General features: G+C 43.4%; 2 protein-coding genes across 5 annotated transcripts in view; one reads left to right on the top strand and one right to left on the bottom strand.

Annotated features, from left to right (window-relative positions):
• Window positions 1-9,045, top strand: part of ATP4A (ATPase H+/K+ transporting subunit alpha) — a 38,954-nt gene extending 29,909 nt beyond the window's left edge. For both annotated transcript variants that reach the window (XM_058195906.1, XM_058195905.1), the window contains exons 16-23: window positions 195-363; window positions 1,132-1,286; window positions 2,234-2,357; window positions 4,153-4,298; window positions 5,318-5,451; window positions 6,323-6,424; window positions 7,769-7,860; window positions 8,455-9,045. In XM_058195906.1, the coding sequence (XP_058051889.1) occupies window positions 195-363; window positions 1,132-1,286; window positions 2,234-2,357; window positions 4,153-4,298; window positions 5,318-5,451; window positions 6,323-6,424; window positions 7,769-7,860; window positions 8,455-8,483 (951 nt within the window). In that variant the 3' untranslated portion in view covers window positions 8,484-9,045. The remainder of the gene's footprint in view (window positions 1-194; window positions 364-1,131; window positions 1,287-2,233; window positions 2,358-4,152; window positions 4,299-5,317; window positions 5,452-6,322; window positions 6,425-7,768; window positions 7,861-8,454) is intronic.
• Window positions 9,046-10,955: 1,910 nt separating this feature from the next.
• On the bottom strand, window positions 10,956-18,659 carry TMEM147 (transmembrane protein 147). Of its 3 annotated transcripts, none has more exons than XM_058195907.1 (8): window positions 18,464-18,659; window positions 17,178-17,318; window positions 15,294-15,363; window positions 15,113-15,178; window positions 14,328-14,464; window positions 12,814-12,898; window positions 11,918-12,039; window positions 10,956-11,267 (listed from the first exon to the last, which is right to left on the bottom strand). In XM_058195907.1, the coding sequence occupies exons 2-8, from the start codon at window positions 17,252-17,254 to the stop codon at window positions 11,147-11,149; spliced, it is 678 nt and encodes a 225-aa protein (XP_058051890.1). In that variant the 5' UTR covers window positions 17,255-17,318; window positions 18,464-18,659; the 3' UTR covers window positions 10,956-11,146. The 3 variants fall into 3 exon arrangements, with proteins under 3 accessions (XP_058051890.1, XP_058051891.1, XP_058051892.1); XM_058195908.1 differs by having other exon boundaries at window positions 18,372-18,471; XM_058195909.1 differs by lacking the exon at window positions 18,464-18,659 and adding an exon at window positions 18,344-18,461.
• Window positions 18,660-19,830: the final 1,171 nt, after the last annotated feature.

Here is a 19,830-nt window from a genome sequence, read left to right as displayed (position 1 = left end):
GAACCGTTACCTTTATCATCCTATATACAGAAAAATACGGTAGCTATACTTTTCCAGAAGGAGACCAAGAAGAAAGACATGGCGTGGCAAAGCCTTTTGAGCACATGGAATACTAAAGAGAAGTGTGGCCCATTATAATTCTTTGTTCTGAATCCCGTTCGTAGAACCCTCATACTTCTCGCTCTTGTCCACAGGGTGCAATTGTGGCTGTTACAGGAGATGGTGTGAACGACTCCCCGGCGCTGAAGAAAGCCGATATCGGCGTCGCGATGGGCATTGCTGGATCCGATGCTGCCAAGAATGCTGCAGATATGATCTTGTTGGATGACAATTTTGCCTCCATTGTCACTGGTGTTGAACAGGGTCAGTTCCTGGGAGGATACCTTGCTTAGAGAGATTCTGAGATAGGTTGTCTTCACGCACCTAGAACAATAGCAATAGTGTTTAGACTTATATACCGCTTCACAGCGCTTTAAAGTCCTCTCTCAGTGGTCTACAGAGTCAGTTTATTGCCCCCACAATCTGGGTCCTCATTTAACTGCAGGGGTGTCAAACACAAGATTCACGGGTCCAGGGTGCTTAGATCTGGCCCGCGAGGCCAACCTGGAAACAGCGGACCAGCCTGTGGTGCATCTGCCAGTGAAAATGGAGCTTGTTTTCAACCATGCCGGCCTCCTGCAGCCCTCTGCCAGTTAAAACGGAGCTTGTGGGGGCCCCATGTGGCCCCCCCGAGTTCCGTTTTTGCTGGCAGAGGGCTGCAGGAGGCAGTCATGGCCGAAAATGGACTCAGGAGTCTGTTTTTGCTGGCAGAGCACTCGGGCCACCACAGGCACTTCTGACATAAGTGATGTCAAGCTGGCCATGCCCACCCCAGTCCCCGAAGTCAAACACAACCCTTATGCAGCCCTCAATGAAATCGAGTTTGTTTTACCCATTTTACTGATTTCAGAAGGATGGAAGGCTGAGTCAACCGTGAGCCTGGTGAGATTCGAACTGCCAAATTGCAGGCAGCCGGCAGTCAACAGAAGTAGCCTGCAGTACTGCACTCTAACCACTGCGCCACCGCGGCTCTTACAACACATAGAAGGAAGCCATTTATGTTCTGCATTTTTCTCTTTGTTTCCCCTCCAGGGCGCCTGATCTTTGACAACCTCAAGAAATCCATTGCTTATACCTTGACCAAGAACATCCCAGAACTGACCCCCTACTTGATCTACATCACCGTCAGTGTCCCTCTTCCTCTTGGCTGCATCACCATCCTCTTTATCGAGTTGTGCACAGACATTGTGAGTCCTAAAGGACCAAACTAAAGTTTGCAGGAAGAGACACACCCCCTCTAAACCAGGGGACTCCAACCTTGGCAACTTTAAGCCCGGCGAACTTCAACTCCCAGAATTCTCCATCCAGCAAAGCCTCCAGGCTTAAAGTTGCCAAGGTTGGAGATCCCTGCTCTAAACCATCTTTAATTTTGTGGGTCCCATTTTACAGATGTATAAGCCACTTCTTTTGAAACAAACCTCATCTTGGCTTAGCCTGAAATGTTAACCCAGCCTGTTTAAGGCAATATCATTGTTGCATTCACACAACACACTAAACCCATTAAGCCAGTGGCTGTATTTATGAGTTATTAAGGTGGGTTGGTTTTTTTTAATAGTTTAATTTCTTTAGGCCAATTTAACCTAATTGGTTAGGTCAAGGTAAACCCACATGATACGAATTAATTCAGAGGTGAAATCCAATTTTTTTTACTACCGGTTCTGTGGATGTGGCTTGGTGGGCATAGCATGGCTTGGTGGGCGTGGCTTGGGGGCATGGTAGGGGAAGGATACTGCAAAATCTCCATTCCCACCCTACTCCAGGGGAAGGATATTGCAAAATCTCCATTCCCATCCCACTCTGGGGCCAGCCAGAGGTGGTGTTTGCCAGTTCTCGTAACTACTCAAAATTTCTGCTGCCAGTTCTCCGAACTGCTCAAAATTTCCGCTACCGGTTCTCCAGAACCTATCAGAACCTGCTGGATTTCACCCCTGAATTAATTCAATTATTAGCTTAAGTGTGCTGTATGAATCCAACCTTACAGGTCTAAAAGCCTACTCTTGGCTCCAGAAAGTTTTTTCATCCACCACACCAAGTTCCAAAAATTTCACAGTCCATCATAGCAAGTCTGGGGGTGACATTAAAGCTGTCCTTGTGTGCCAAATGCTTATTCTAGATATTCTGTCCTCCCCCACAGTTCCCCTCGGTTTCACTGGCCTATGAAAAAGCTGAGAGCGACATCATGCATCTGAAACCCAGAAATCCTCGACGGGACCGCCTGGTCAATGAAGCCCTAGCTGTCTATTCCTATTTCCAGATTGGTACGTATGCATGCAAGAAGCTGTCACCTAGTGCAGGGGTCTCCAACCTTGGCAACTTTAAGCCTGGTGGACTTGAACTCCCAGAATGCCCCAGCCAGCTTTGCTTTGCTGGCTGGGGAATTCTGGGAATTGAAGTCCGCCAGGCTTAAAGTTGCCAAGGTTGGAGACCCCTGCCCTAATGGTTAGAACCAGCAAAAGAAAGAGAAAGCATTTGCTAGTGCTTTTAATTCAACTTTAAAATAAGCATCCAAAAAGTTGGTTTTTATTTATTTTTTTAGATAGCTTACTAGAATAGATTTTGATTAGCCTTATCCAACAGAGGCCTCTCCAGAAGTACCAGGGGGACTGCATCTCCTACCCCAGTAAGGAATTCTAAGTACTGGAGTCCCAAAATTGCGGGAGAATGCTGGGTTAGGAAAGCTGGCCTAACCATAAAGGACATCCAGATTAAGGCTAGATCTAGAAGTTTCAATATAGTATCTGCGAGAGCACCAGGTTTCTGTCCTGACATAGAATCTTTTAAAATGCTGCAAAATGGCATTTGTAGGATCACTTCAATGGATGTATTAAAATAAAAATACTGTATTTTTCAGAGTATAAGATGCACTTTTTCTCCCACTAAAAGAGGGTGAAAATTTGGGTGTGTGTTATACATCGAATGTAGCAGGGGTGAAATCTACTTACCTTCCTTACCGGTTCAGAAGTGCATGCGCCACCCGCGTGTGTCACATGCGCATGCAGACCTTCTGCGCATGTGCAGAAGGTAAAAAACACATTACTTCCTGGTTAAAGCTTTGCTCCACCATCGCTACCAGATCGTCAAACTACCGGATATGATCACTACCGGATTGCGCAATCCGGTCCGATACGGGAGCATTTCACCCCTGGAATGCAGCCAAAAATGTGAGACACAGAGGAGACGATGGTCTGTGGCTATCCCTGCAGCCTGGAACAGCTGATTGGGAGTATTCCGGGAGGCCAATCCACCCGCCAATCAGCTGCTTGTGCTGAATCAGGCTGCATTAATGTGTTGAAGCTGACCTGGCTGGTCGCTATTTGCAGCAAGGACGTGTCAGAGTTTGCAGCAGCAATCATATTCAGAAAGCACACACAAGTAACTGATCCAGCAGGATTCAATAACTTCCCTTTATATATAATATACAACAGTAAATATACAATACCAAAAGCAGGTTTTCCAACATGGTAGTAAATACAAGCAAAACACAAGCAGAGGAGAGGAGTTTCAGTTTTAGTTTCAAAGATCAGCACAGCATGCAGCTTTAGAACAGTTGAGCTAAGCCATGCCCAGCTCCTTGCTGTCTCCTTCCTTGTTGCTCACACAGCAAATACTGTTTCAGTTTCCAAACAGCCCTCAAGTCTCTCATACACTGACAGGATGCTAGCCAGATGAATACCGATGGATGCCGGTAGCCAGAGGCAGAATTTTTTTTTCTTACTTTCCTCCCCTAAAACTAAGGTGCATCTTATACTCGAGAGCGTCTTATACTCTGAAAAATATGGTAGATGGAAAACAGACAAGCCAGGAAATTATTATTATAAATATTCCATCCTGCCTAGAAGCCAGAAGACAAGATGGTGATAAGGACCATCCTTGTCAGCTGGAAGAGAAAGCAAGGTGCAACTTCCTTACTTTACCTCATTTGGTGAATGTGCCTGCAATAAACTGTCAAAACGTGCTCACCCAAACATTGGAACCCTCCCTGCCTTAAAAATCGGATTCCAAGGTGCAGCAGGGCCAGAAATCCAACACAACCTGTGGTGTTTTGCCTTGCAGGAGCCATTCAGTCATGTGCTGGTTTTGTTGATTATTTCACCGCCATGGCGCAAGAGGGCTGGTTCCCACTGAAGTGCGTAGGGCTTCGAGCCGCCTGGGAGAATGATCATATCCAGGACGTTCAAGACAGTTACGGCCAAGAGTGGGTGAGTAGAGAAAAGAAAGACCAACCCAACTCCCAACCTGATGTTCCAATTGTTGCAATTCAGGACTATTTAATCACAGGCCATGTGTATCCAATCAGGAGTGTTCTTGATGATTCCTTGATTAGCTTGTTTGCATGAATTGGGGGAACACTCCCATTATCATCACAGGCCACTAGTATATAGGGAACAAACCCCGCTCCCTTCTAACATTGACGATGTTACCTAGTTGGGTAATGAAATGTCTGCAAGAAAACCATCAAACTCAGAGAGCACCAAGGATGCCACCATTCAACACTGAGCTGCAAATATTCTCTTCTATGAGTAAACCAGTAAACCAGGGACTGGTTTGGACAAAACCCCGGCAGCACTTTTTCGTGCGGCTGTTGATAAAAATAGGATCACCAACATGATCGCCAGTGTCCGATCATGGATAAGAAGAAGAATGAGTAAATACTCTGTATTGTCTAGAACTGTGATGGTGAGCCTATGGCACACAAAGTGGCACATGGAGCCATCTCACCTGGCACGTGTGGCGTTGCCCGTTCCTCTTCTGGGTTTCTGGTGTGCATGCGCGTGACACGATCAGCTGACATTTTTGCATGCAGCAGTGCCGGAAACTAGAAGAGCAGGTCTTCTGTTTTCCTGCATGAGCATGTGCGCCGGCCAGCTGATTGTCGGATGCGCATGCATGCCAGAAACCCGGAAGACTAGCTGGCTGAAACCAGAAGTTCAGTAGCTGAAACTGGAAGTTCAGTAGCTGAAACCGGAAGTTCAGTAGCTGAAACCGGAAGTTCAGTAGCTGAAACCGGAAGTTCAGTAGCTGAAACCGGAAGTTCGTTTTTGGGGGCGCACATGCGCCCTGGGCAGCTCCTTATCCAGTTTTCAGCACTCAGTGCCGAAAAGGTTCGCCATCACTGGTCTAGAATCTCAAAAATATTTAAGCAATTCTCGGGGTTATTTGATGGCTGGTGGTCATCTATTGAATTTGCCTTCATACCACCGTTTCTTTCTCTTCCCAGACATTTGGACAACGTCTTTACCAAGAGTACACCTGTTATACTGTCTTCTTCATCAGCATTGAGATGTGCCAGATTGCAGATGTGCTTATCCGCAAGACACGACGACTTTCTGTCTTCCAGCAAGGATTCTTCAGGTAAATCACACCCCGGAAGCTCCAAACAAGATTTTCTTAGTCTGGCACAGCTAGGAACATAGTTTTTCAAATTCATGTCTTTTATATTGTGATATTATACATTAAAACAAAGGGATGGTAGCCAATGGTTGCTTTGAGATATTGACAGCAATATGATCAGTGAAGAAAATATTAATATGAAGGAAACTTCAGGGTTGTCAAACAATTCAGTAGTGACTTTGAGCTATCCTAAGAAAAGTTGAATTGGGCTGTAACCTTGAACCTACTGAAGAACTGGTACTCATATTGGAAAAGTGCTATTTATAATGTAATAGGAAGTATTTCAGATATCCTAAATCTCCAAGGAGGTTCTTACTAGAAATAATTTTTCCAGTGGGCAAATGGCCCAAAACTTAAACTTTGCTGATAAAGTCTACAGCTGGACTCTTTCTCCTTAATTTTTCCAACCCAACAAATTCAACCTGTTGTTCGACCTCCTGTTCTCATTCTTAGTTTTTGAATTTGTGTTGGTTGGAGACTGTGTTTTCCTGACCAGATGATGCTGATATAATGCTAGTGATGTGCAAATTTGAATCAAGCATGAGTCCAGGAAATAAGCTCCTTTCCCAGAAAAAAATGGCAAAGCATCTGCAGCTTTCCCCAACCCCAGATCCCATTTGAGTTCTCCCTGAATTTGACAATTTGGTGAATTCAACAACAGAGTAGGAACATTTGCCTTCTTACACTGAAATTGGTTTCTTTCCACTGAGTGATCCGGTTCTGCTAATGAACAATTGACCATCATCAAATTCTGGTCTATTCAAAGCAGAAATCAAGAACAGCTGAAAACACCTTCCATCCATCCAGCCTTACTCATCTGTTTCTCTTTCAGAAATAAGATCTTGGTGATTGCTATTGTGTTCCAGATCTGTGTGGGCTGCTTCCTCTGTTATTGCCCTGGGATGCCCAATATCTTCAATTTTATGCCCATACGGTAAGAACTTGTATACATTGGTATTCTAACGTGACGAAACCACCTCTCAAAAGTTCTCTTGAAGACATGCTACAGAGCAGAGCTAGTTAGAAAAGCCCATAGCCACCTCTGAACCCGTCTCCTCAAAACCTGAGAAGCATGATTTTGTGTGGCTTGCTTTGTGTTGCATTGTGGTTTGCAAGAGACGGCTTTCAATACCATACCGTATAAAGATCCTAGTAACTCAGGCAAACATGAATAAGCAAACCAATGTTCTCTTCCCACATTCTTGCTTCTCTCCTTCCATTGTAGGATATCACTACACACTTAGCATGGCTATAAATCTCAACTCTGCAGACACTTTACCCTTTATTCAGGAATTAGCTAACTCAGCAAAAAACTCCCAAACAAAACCCAACAATCTCGACTAATCACACAAAATAAAACGTGAAGCATCCACTGCAGTGCACGAACATCAATTTTATATATATGATTTACAATCTACCCTTTTGTAACAGGAGCCCAAGGCAGCCTACAGTGCTAATTCCTCAAATTCTTTTCCCCAAACGATAACCCTATGAGGTAGGTAAGGTTGAGAAGGGGGGTGGGGCATCCCAAAATATAGAAGGAAGCTTCTATAGCTGAAGGTTGATTAGAATTTGGGTCTCCCCATTTCTGGTCCAACACCTTTACCACTGTACCTCACTGGCTCTCTTTAGGTTTATATTCTTTATATATATAATTCAGGGTTTAAAACTTAGTTATTTTGCCACTCCTTCACAAATCGTGTCTTGTTTCTTTAGGAAATCCCACTTCACAACTTAGAAATCCTTACTCAGCTTGCTCTAATACATATTTTCCTCTAGCTGCACTTCCATTGCCTATTGTTTCTCCTATCCCATCAAACATTTAGATATTAAAGCAAGAGTAGCTCATTTACATATCACCTTGTAACAACAGTAGGTTCAGACACGGGGAAAGACAATGCGGAGTTAAAGAGCTAGTAGGCTACATCTTAATCCTCCTGATCCAATTCTCCTCTTTAGCTGCCTTTAAGTGGGGAAAAATAAATCCTCCCACAAGAGGGAACTTCCTGTAGCTCAGCTCAGCACCAAGGACAGCAGCCACAACTGCCCTACATTACAACTGCCTCTTTTTTCCTGGGACTTTAGCAGAAGAAAACACAGATCAAAAACTGGGGGGGAAAAACAAAAGCTTTGGGGCCTTATTTGTGTTGCAGAACGATGCTCAGTTCATGTCTGCCTCAAGCCACGTCACTAAAAGACGATTCAGCTCAAGCAGGCTAACTTTTGAAGCTGCTATGCTTAACTTTGTTCATTCTTTTGTTTCCCCCGTCCCGTCTAGATTCCAGTGGTGGTTAGTGCCTCTACCATTTGGCTTTCTCATCTTTGTGTATGATGAAATCCGAAAATTGGGAGTCCGGAGACACCCTGGAAGTAAGTTACAAGAATGGGTAAAGAGAGGAGGGAGGCACAAGTTGACATAAGGTTCATAGAAGGCTTGATTCAGGGCATCTTCTACTGCAATTCCCAATCATGGACCACTTAGAAATAGTGCTGTACTACTAAGGGACACGGTGGCTCAGGGGCTAGGACGTTGAGCTTGTCGATCGAAAGGTCGGCAGCTCAGCGGTTCGAATCCCCAGTGCTGCCGTTAACGGGGTGAGCTCCTGTTACTTGTCCGAGCTTCTGCCAACCTAGCAGTTTCGAAAGCACGTAAAAATGCAAGTAGAAAAAATAGGGACCACCTTTGGTGGGAAGGTAACAGCGTTCCGTGCGCCTTTGGCGTTAAGTCATGCCGGCCATATGACCACAGAGACGTCTTCGGACAGCACTGGCTCTTCGGCTTTGAAATGGAGATGAGCACTGCCCCCTAGAGGAGGGAACGACTAGCACATATGTGCGAGGGAAACCTTTACCTTTTTTTACTAAGGGTACACCTCGTTTTTCCATCGTCTGACAAACTGCTGTGGGCATCAGTCATATCATTGTCACCCTCATCCTAACTCCCATATTGTTTCTTTCCTCCAGGTTGGTGGGACAAAGAACTTTACTATTAAAGATGAAACTCTGGGCACAAATATGTCCCCATTGGCATGGTTTGTGCTGCCTGGGCTGCTCCCTGTGGGTGCAAAATACTACAGTAAGAAGGAACCTGGGATTTGCTTTCTTCACTAGCTACACCTTCAACCGAGCTTGCTGAATTTCTTACCCTTCCTATGATGAAGTTCCATATCCCACACGCCCAGCTACTCTGGGACAAGAATCTGCCCATCATCAAGAAAAATATTTGGGGATGCTAATAAGCTAGGGGAAATGGACGGTCCTTGAGATGGCAATCAAATATAAACATCAGAAGAGATATAAAGTGTGTTTTTATACATATATATATAAACAGGTTTCAAAACTCCAAAGCCTGCAAACAAGGCGATATGACCTCAAGGAAGGGTAAACTGAGCAGGTTGAGTAAGTGGTTTGCCTCCGTTTGCCCTCTCCATAGGAAAAGCAGATTTTTTTTTAAATGTATATAAGATATGCAATGTTACATTAGCATCACTTTCAACTTCTGTATGATTTGGACTTTGGTCTCCTTGGATTAGTAGTTCCCAAAGCTTACACAGAACTTCCACACAGTGGATGAAATGAAAGCAGAGAAATTCATACACAAACAAGCAGTCTCAGTTCAAGATAACCACACAATGAAGCTCTATAAACCTATTTTCCATTCCTTCAAATTCTGATTACCCTATAGCACAATGGACTGCAATAAGAAAAAAATAATACAATGATATATGCCTCATGATGGCAACAGGCAAATATGACTTACATACTTGCACCATACTTTATGATGCAAGTAAATAATTTTGTTGTTTGCGTAATGGTGTTGTTTTGAAATCATTTTGTCAGTTATGAAATGGGCAGATCATGCCATCACCACCAACCACCTCCTGTACTTGCAAGAGGCTTCCCTTCCTCCCTGGCTACCACCCTATGAATAAAGAGAATGATCCTTCCAACTTTCTCCAGTCAATTCACTCACCGATGTGGAGGTAACTAAAGACTGAATTAAAGGGAAGGATCACCCACAAAGTCTCATTTAATGGTTTTAAAGAACCCAGTTCCTGCAGAAGAAAATACTCTTGAAGGTCAGACTTAACCACTTTGGGCTAGTATACTTCATCTAACTGTACTTGCTGATATTTATCAATTATTATCTAAAAAAGATCAAGTATTATATATGCCCTGGGACAAAAATGAATCTTTCCACTTCTGTTGCTTTAAAAGTAGGAAAGACAATTAGATATATATGCACACGGATTAGAGAGGTTTCCAGAGTGACACCATAATGCTCCCTGAATCTAGCCAGTTACTGTTCACATTCCCTGAACAAAACATAAATGGTTTGCAGAGTGAAGAGACTGTTTTGCTGCCAAGATCATGCAGAGAAGATTATGATTGTTCATATAACCCTGTTTCTTGTTACCACTTGGAACTACATGACATCATCCTGTATCAGGAGCATCCATGCACTGTTGCCATATACAAGAAGAAAAATCAAGGCCCACTTTATTATCATCACTATGACAGGCCAAACCATAAAAGCCTTAATTTTAATTTTGCCATTTTATCCCCAGCTACGTATGGCTTTACCTGCAAACCTTTATATACACCAAAGTCTAAATTAACTTCAGCTTCAAATGTCATTGAAATGTTATTACTAAAATTCACTGTGCCTTTACCTTTGAGCTTCTCCAAACCCCAGCCAATTTTAGATTAGATAATATGGCAATAGTTTCTACGAGGGAAAAATGCCAGGTACATGCCGATGCAAATGATGGGAGCCTATAATACGACTGATGTACCGTATTTTTGTGGAGTATAAAACACACCTTAGTTTTTGGGGAGGAAAATAAGAAAAAAGCTGATTGGCAGGTGGATTGGCCTCCCGGAATACCTCCAATCAGCTGTTCCCAGGGATGAATCTTAGCAATAGGTTCCCTGGTTGTGAGCTCTGTGCCTTGCTCTTTTTTTTGCTTTTTTTTCCCCTGCCTCTGAAAGCCTCCAAAACAGAACTTCAGGAAAAAAAAGCCTCTGAAGCTCTGTTTGGGAGCTTCTTTTCTGAAGCTCCGTGAAGCTCCATTTAGGGCTTTTTTTCAGCCTCTGAAACTTCTGTTTGAGAAGCTGGCCGGGGCTGCATTTGGAGTATAAGACACACCCAGATTTTCACCCTCTTTGGGGGGGGGGAGTGCGTCTTATACTCCGAAAAATACAGTTCTTGCATCCAATGCCATAATAATAAGTGTTACCTTGTGTATGATGATCTTATGACGTGTTGTCATTTTTATGTTATTCTGGCTGGTTATGGATGCTGACGCAATAGAACTAAGATTGAACAGGGTAGGAATACAACACTATTGTGTATACTTTTTGGTTTAGTGGTATCTGCCTTGTCGGCTTGATGGGTTGCATAAACACCATCGTAATGTAGGAAACACGTGTACAGAACAGACAAATGAATTCAAACAAATGGACAAAGTATAAATAATACTTTTTTAAATTAGCATCATTCTTGGAATGCCACAGTGACCATGACTGGAAACAATCTCACTGCAGGAAGGCAGTGCAAAGGCCTGTGTGCCTTTGCGAACAGAATCCACAGCGGAGAGATCTTGGGATGTACACAGAAAGGGTCTCTCTAGTTGTAGCAACAATTGGTGGAGCTTCAGTTACTGTGTACCAGGGTGACAAAGAGAGCCAAGGAGCTGAAGGAAAGGAGGCCAGTGATCACCGCTTTAACCAGAAGTGCAGTCCAGCTACCCAGGAGAAAGACGTGCACAAACGATCTAGAAAAACAGAGAGAAGTACGTGAGGCCTGAGATTTTAAGGCTGGCGTAAAAACAACCCCACTATTGCATCAGTATCCCATGCTTGATTTGCACATCACGCTGAACCAAGGTAGCGTTTATCATCACACATGATCGACGACTAACTCTCCTTTATAAAAAAAAATTTTTTTGTTGAGGTTGTTAATATAAAGACCCAACAAGCCGACATGATGGCTTCTGGTGTTGGATGAATATAACCAAAGGTAGCCACAGACAGGGCCGTCCACTGGGTGGGGTAAGGTTAAAAAAAAACAAAACCAGAAGATGGCGGCTTTGATCACAGCCCCGGCCCCTTCTTACTTTTTGACCTAGCACAAATACTGAGATGGGAAAGTTCTCCAAGCATTCGAGCAAAGGAAAGTCTTGATTCTTTGAAAAGAGGAATTTTAAAAGAAAAGGAGCCATGATGAGAATCTGGGAGGACCAGCTCCAATTCCTCACTCATACAAAAAGGTTACTCAGTTCGGGGGGGGGGGGTTATTGTACAGAAAATAAAGAAAAGGGGAGACAAGGATTTGAACCAAAGACCTGGAAGTTCCCAAGATTTCTCCCTCACCCCCACTCCGGTAACCTCCCTTGGCTACCTTAATTCCACCAAGAACACTCACTCCATAAAGAAGGCTTTGTAGATACTGACACCCAGGAGGAAAGTAAGGGGCAGTCGGTAATGTTTGGGTAAATCGTAGCGGGTGAACATCCACACCAGGGCAGCAGTGGCAATGTAATGAACCTGAAAGGGCACAAAAGGAGGGATAAGGAAAGATTCCCAAATGCTTTCCAAAAACCTAACTGCCATGCAGAACATTTGACATTCAAAGTCACCTGGGATTTATAAACCATTGCAGTATAAAATTCAAATATGTTTCTTCCAAAGCTAACTAGCTAGCCAGCTCTGCCCTTGTTCAATTTTCTCCTTTACAAAGCCCTCTAAGTTCAGGCTCCCCCTTGGTACTTGAGGCTCATGGTTTAATTAGGGCATCCGTCGGAACTCTGACAGCTGGCCCCTAAAGTAAACTCAGTTTCCATTTTAGCTCTTGAGGGGAAACCCTACTCCTTACAGCAGCGTTTCTCAGCATTAGAAATTTGAAGATGAGTGGACTTCAACTCCCAAACTGGCTGGCTAGGGAATTCTGGGAACTGAAGTCCACACATCTTCAAGTGGTCACAGTTGAGAAAAACGGCCTTAGAGATTGATGAGTTAGTGTTTTAAAATTAAACCCCAGTAAATGCATGAAAGTATATGAACATCCTGTCTGTAAAATATTATTTTATTTTACTCTTTCACGTGCAAAGATCCACAAATTTAATGATCTGACTGATATTTTTAACTGGACTGCCAATCCAAATGTATATAGCAAGGAGGCAAATCTACATACATTACCAAACCAAAAAACCCTTCTCAGTAAATAAAAAAACATCTTCCTAGTCCTCAGTAATTTAATCCTGTCATATGAAGTATTATTTTAGAGCTCAACCGAAAACAGGGAGAAAATTTAACACTTACCAGGCTGATGTTGGAATCAATACTCATCTGAATGTATTTCCAATCAAACTCAATGCCACGAGCTCCCACCCACAGTGGGATGCATCTGTTGGAAGCATGGAGGCAATTAGGATGGAAAACCGCATAAAGACAGGCACAAAATTTTGCGCAGCAGCCTTGCAGGCTGCATTTGTTGAGCCAGCATCAAAAATGTGGGCAAGCACCAGAAGCACCAGTTGCGCCCCTTTCTAGACCGGGATGCCTTGTGCACAGTCACTCACGCCCTTGTGACGTCTCGTCTGGACTACTGCAATGCTCTCTACATGGGGCTCCCCTTGAGGGGCATCCGGAGGCTACAGTTAGTCCAGAATGCAGCTGCGCGGGTGATAGAGGGAGCCCCTCGTGGCTCCCGAGTGACACCTATCCTGCGCAGGCTGCACTGGCTACCTGTGGCCTTCCGGGTGCGCTTCAAGGTGTTGGTGAACGTCTTCAAAGCGCTCCATGGCATAGGGCCGGGCTATTTACGGGACCGCCTGCTGCTACCGAATACCTCTCACCGACCCGTGCGCTCTCACAGAGAGGGACTCCTCAGGGTGCCGTCGGCACGACAGTGTCATCTGGCGACGCCCAGGGGAAGGGCCTTCTCTGTGGGGGCTCCCGCCCTCTGGAACGAACTCCCCCCAGGACTCCGTCAACTTCCGGACCTCCGAACCTTTCGCCGCGAGCTTAAAACTCACTTATTCATCTGCGCTGGACTGGGTTAGTTTTTTAAATCTATGGGTTTTTAATGGGTTTTTATCCTAAATTTTTAATCTTAGCCAATTTAATAAGTTTTTTAATTGTCTTTTAATTGTATTTATAATATATTGTGTATTTTTTATCTGGCTGTGAACCGCCCTGAGTCCTTCGGGAGAAGGGCGGTATAAAAATTTAAATAATAAATAAATAAATAAGCTCAAAAATACTGGAATAAAATTAAGATATGGTTTGAAGAAATGATACAACAACATATTGATTTAAAACCGGAGCTGTCCCCACTGGGTATCCTTCCAGAAAAAATTAGCAAAGAAAATATTTATTTGATTATGCATGTAATAACAGCTGCAAGGATTGTTTTTGCGCAAAATTGAAAAGCAGAGAAAATACCTTTAGAAGAAGTAATTTTAAAAATTTTAGAATGTGCATTAATTTTGATAATTAAAGAAAGAGAGGATTCAGAATACTTTTAAGATTTGTGATCAATTTACCATTGGCTGGAAAAGAGATATAGATAAACTAATCAATAGTTATGTAAGAGAATGGTATAATTAGCATAGCATATTTTTGGAGAAATGTAATAGATTAAGTGTGAATGAAGACAGAAGAAACAACAAAAGGATGAAGATACAGAGAAAACACCGAGATGTCACATGGAAGGAATGATGTATTATGTGTTTGTGTATAAAATAAAATAAAAATGTGGGCAAGCAAATGCCAATCTAGTTTCTCCTACCCCTCTTTTGAGCAGTGGCCCCACTTTGGTAAACCCAACTCACCGAGACATAATGAGCTCCGCCGTGGCCCAGCCCAGTGCAGCAACCATAATCTTGTATTCTCCTTTTCCTGCGTTCCGGGACATCACCAGGTGCAGACCCACCAAGTCAGCCAGATCTACGGTAGCTTTCATGAACTCCTGGAGCACAAGACAAAGCTCAGAAGCAGGCAAGCAAACTCCATGAAGGTTCATACACACACACTCTCTCTCTCCAAACCCAACAAAGTAGAATGCGCCCAAAGAACATTCAGTTAGGTCCCTGTACAGGATCTACAGGCAGTAGCAGCCAGTATTCATACTTATGCCTCAACAACTTACACTATTATTTGCTAATGGAAGTGAGATTACTGTGCTACACATTTGCAAAATATACTCACTTGTCCCTGTCCAAGCAATGCACTCAATCCCCAAATTACTCTACACTCAAAAGGCATTTCTCTCAGCAAAATGGACTTACTTAGGAAGGTAAATAGTTATTTAATAAAACTTTCTGCCTCCTTGAGCGTTTTACATAACAAGGATGCTAATCTTTTCAGGCATAGGTTCCTCCCATAGGAAAATAGAAATTTCAGTTTCAGAAATGGCTCCAGTCCCCCCACGATCGCCAAACTCACAAGTTTTATAGTGAAGAATGACAAAGTACAAAGAAAAAATCCACCAGGGGAAAAAAAAAATCACTGTCCTTTGGATTTTTGTTTTGTAAACACATCAGTCTCTTGAGCATCTGGCAGTATGCAAAATGCCAACTTTTAAGACTCTTGGTTGCTTGCCAACAACCACACTTACTCCAACGAAATCATAAGCTCCTGCACCACCCTCCCAGGTTGGAAAGAAGGTAGCTAAAAACAGCATCTGTAAAAGACAGAAAGAGAATAATCCATTGCAACTTTTTACTGTTACTAGCCTCACATTTTTGCACCCAGGTTCGCATCCATCCCTCCTTCAGCAAAAAGTGTTAACCCATTACCTTGCATAGCTGGACAAAGAGGTAGGTGGCTCCTGCTTGCACACATCGCCAAAAGGCATTATATTCTGACCTGCATGAGAGAGACAGTACAATCGTGCTCTGGATAAAATCTCTATTTTTACACAGCATTACACTGGCAATTACACCATAAACAGATCACCAAAGAATGAATCAAAATGCTGCTGCACCATCCTAAAAAAACAGCATAGGCCTTCAGGGGCTGCAACACGGTGTAAACTCCCAAACTCTCAAAGCATCATTTAAAGCAATGTTTTCTCAACCTTGGCAACTTTTATAAATCTGCAGGCATTCCTGACCAGCCACAGCCAGATTTTCTTCCAAGCCAGGAATTTAATTCAGGGTTTGCAGCCCCTCCTTGGCAAGAGGAGAGCCCCCTCCCCTTTTTTCTCACCTGCCAGGCAACTACTGCACCTCAGGGAGTGACTAGGGCAGGGATCTGCAACCTTAAACACTCGAAGAGCCATTTGGACCCATTTCCCACAGAAAAGAAAGCACCGGGAGCCACAAAACCCTTCCCGTGCCTGACCATTTCTTGAGCAGCCACAAAACTAGCATTTGTAGTTGAATTAAATGTTATGTTTTCTTCTGAAACTTTTCTTTTCTTGGATTTATCCATGGTTGGCCACCGGGGGTTGAAAGGCTGAATAAATCGTGTGCCAATGAGTGTCGCACACTGGCAATTGTGGTGCATATTTTGAGTGACAGGGAGCCGCAGAAGAGAGGTCAAAGAGGCTCCAGAGCTGCAAGTTGCTGACCCCTGGGCTAGGGGCAATGGTAGCGGTCCCAGCCAGGAGTCTGTGTGTCTGGGCAAAGCTAGCTTTGCTCTTGGCCCAGCACAGATGAGATTCTGGCTGTGAAATGGCAACCCAGCTTTTGTTGGAGAAAGTTAATTTGCTGGTAGGATGGATTAAAATGATTTTTTTTAAAAAAAACTTTAGCTGTAAAGGCTTCTTGTTGCATTGAACAGCAGTTACTGCAGTATTAAAGTGGTGTTTCTCAATTTTATAAATCTGTGTACTTCAACTCTCAAAATTCACCAGCCGGCCATGTAAAAAGTAAAAGTTGATACATTACACCATTAGGTGTTAAATTCTGCCAGGAAAATACCAAAAGGGGGACTAAAGGATTAAGTTTTGCAACTCTGCAACTTTGGCTGCAGAGTTCAGGCAGTAGAAGTTTAAACAGCATATAGACCTGAAACCAGAGATATTTTTATTGGGCATTCTACCAGAAAAATATGACAAAAAGGCTACATATTTGATCTTGCATCTACTAACCACAGCTAGAATTGTATTTGCGCAGCAATGGAAAAATGATGATATCCCATCTGAGGGAAATGTAATTAAGAAAATGTTAGAATGCGCAGAAATGGATAGACTAACGCTTATTATTAAGGACAAAGAGAAACTGAATATTATTTGATATGGGACATATTTTATCAATGGCTAGACAACAGAAACAGAAGTTAGAAAGGAGGAGATATAAAAAGAGGAAATGTTAAAAGTGGAGAATTGTTAAAGAAGATGATGTTTAAGTATTATTGTTAGTATATTATTACGTTAGTATATTATTAATACTATGGTAATGAGTGTTGCATTATGACAACTGAAATATAAGTGTACCCAGACCGCACACTATCTGATGAAAATTGAATGCGATATAAATAAAACAAATAAAACCTGGGGGAAAAAGAGAAGTTCACACAGCTTAAAGTTGCCGAAATTGAGAAACGCTGGTTTAGAGACTGTCTCTGAACTACAGCGCAGCCCCCGATATTGTAAGCAGCCACAATTTCTATCTCGCAGTCACTATCGGCATATAATACGCACACATACCCCTCTTTCAAGTAAGAAAGACACTCACAGGCCGCTGCATTTATAGGTGATAAAATAGGGGAAATAGGCCAGGGCAAAACAATTCCCAAAGTGGAAGAGAGTCATCTTGGCACACAGGTGGACACACCAGGCAGGTTGGCTTTTGCCACCTGGTACTGCGGTGATGTTCCTATGGAGAGATTAATTAAGAGATTAATTAATAATTAATTAATAATACAGGAAGTCCTCGGCTTACGACCACAATTGAGCCCAACATTTCTGCTGTTAAGCGAGACATTCGTGAAGTGAGCTTTGCTCCCTTTCACAAGCTTTCTTGCCGCGGCCGCTTAAGTGAATCGCTGCAGTGGATTTATTTATTTATTATTTATTTATTATTTAGATTTTTATACCGCCCTTCTCCCGAAGGACTCAGGGCGGTGTTCAGCCAGATTAAAACAGAACAATATACAGATTAAAACCATAGTTAAAATAACATATTCTAAGAATGGCCGAAAATTAAAACCGTCAAATTTGACCCATCAATAAAATACACCAGTTAAAAATTATTAAAATTTAAAAATTTAAAAAATTTAGAATATTAAAATTAAGCCAGTCCCGCTTGAATAAACAAGTACGTTTTCAATTCACGGCGAAAGGTCCGAAGGTCAGGTAGTTGACGCAAACCAGGGGGAAGTTTGAGTTAGCAACCCAGTTGCTTCAGTGAATCTGGCTTCCCCCGTTGACTTTGCCACCTTCAGAAGGTCGCAAAAGGGGGATCGCGTGACCTTAGGGCCACGGCAACGGTCGTAACTATGAACCCGTTGCCAAGCATCCGAGTTTTGATCCCGGGGATGCTGCAAAGGCCGTTAACTGTGAAAAAAGGGGATCCTAAGTCAGGGTTTTTTTCAGGGCCGTTGTAACTTCGGTCACTAAATGAACTGTTGTAAGTCGAGGACTACCTTTATACCCAGAGCCCCCCCCCCTCACACACACACACAGACATACATCCCCCCCACACCCCAATTTGCCCTTCCCCCAACGACCTCCCTTCCAGCAGACTACAACTCCCATCAGCCTCAGGCCAGCGTTGCCAGGGAGACGGGACTGGAGGCGGCTCCGGCAAAGCCATGGAAGGTCGGAGCTCCCCCACCGCACCCCGGGCTGCCCTTGTTCCCGACTGGAAGCGCCTCAAGGGCCAGCCGTCCCCCGACCCACCGCTCGAGAAGCGCTCCCAGAAAAGTACCCCGAGTCTCTCTGCGGAGCTCTCCGCTGAGGGAAGCCCCAACCCCTTTTTCTCCCTCATCGAGTCCCTCGTCCCTTTTTCCCCTCACATACACGTCCACCTCCACAAAGGCATCTGCGCCTGCGCCGGCGGCGCCGCCCTCCTCCGTCGGCGCCCGTTTCCCGGCGGTTATTGTAGTTCTTTCCCGCGGCCGCCCGCTTCTTTTTCCATAGAGCCCAAGGGACGGGATACAATACAATCCCCATAATGCCTAGAGGTTTGGTCGTGGGTGGGAGGGAAGGTGCATGCCGGGAGTCGTAGTCGTTCATCATTTAAATCACGTCGGCCTTAACGCGAAGGGCGGCGCGTGCGGAGCATCAGTAGAACGAAAAGAAGGGAGAGGCGGGGCGCCTGCCGAGCGGTGCATTCTGGGAGTCGCTGTCGGAAAGGCCGCAAATGGCCGCAAATGGGCGGCAGTTTGTAGTTCTCGAATCTAGTTTGGGTTACGGGAGTTCAGTGAAAGTGCAGAACAGGAGTCTCCAGCCTTGGTCCCTTTAAGACTTGTGGACTTCAACTCCCAGAGTTCCTCAGCCAGCTTTGTTGGCTGAGGGACTCTGGGAGTTGAAGTCCACAAGTCTTAAAGGGACCAAGGGTGGAGACCCCTGGTGTAGAAAACGCTTTTCGCCGCTTCGTTTTGCAGATGGTTCTTCTCGAATGTGGATATTTTGCAGAAATACAGCAGAAATCTCATTTGTTGCATTTCTTCCACGAAAAGGGGGGTGCATGAGTGCACCTGCGTGCCTACCGTCCCTTGTCCTAATATTCCTTTTTTACTTAACTCTTTTCATGTATCCAAATATTGATATATTGTTTTGATATTATATTTGATATTATATATTATATAATATATTGGATATTATATTGATATATTGACCATCAATTGTGTTGTAAATGTTGTACCTTGATGAAGGTATCTTTTCTTTTATGCACATTGAGAGCATATGCATCAAAGACAAATTCCTTGTGGATCCAATCACACTTGGCCAATAAATTCAATTCAATTCTATTCTATTCTATCCTATCCTATCCTATCCTATCCTATCCTATCCTATCCTATCCTATCCTATCCTATCCTATATGAAGGTATCTTTTCTTTTATGCACATTGAGAGCATATGCATCAAAGACAAATTCCTTGTGGATCCAATCACACTTGGCCAATAAATTCAATTCAATTCTATTCTATTCTATCCTATCCTATCCTATCCTATCCTATCCTATCCTATCCTATCCTATCCTATCCTATCCTATATGAACGTATCTTTTCTTTTATGTACACTGAGAGCATATGCACCAAGACAAATTCCTTGTGTGTCCAATCACACTTGGCCAATAAAAAATTCTATTCTATTCTAAATTATTTTATTTTATTTATTTTGTTGAGTACCTATTAGATAATATATATATAAGCATGAATTGAA

Source organism: Ahaetulla prasina, chromosome 10 (genome assembly GCF_028640845.1).
Source record: "Ahaetulla prasina isolate Xishuangbanna chromosome 10, ASM2864084v1, whole genome shotgun sequence".
In the NCBI taxonomy this organism is placed as follows: domain Eukaryota; kingdom Metazoa; phylum Chordata; class Lepidosauria; order Squamata; family Colubridae; genus Ahaetulla; species Ahaetulla prasina.
Note: the sequence above shows the minus strand (reverse complement) of the source record. Positions and strands in the feature narration are given on the sequence as shown.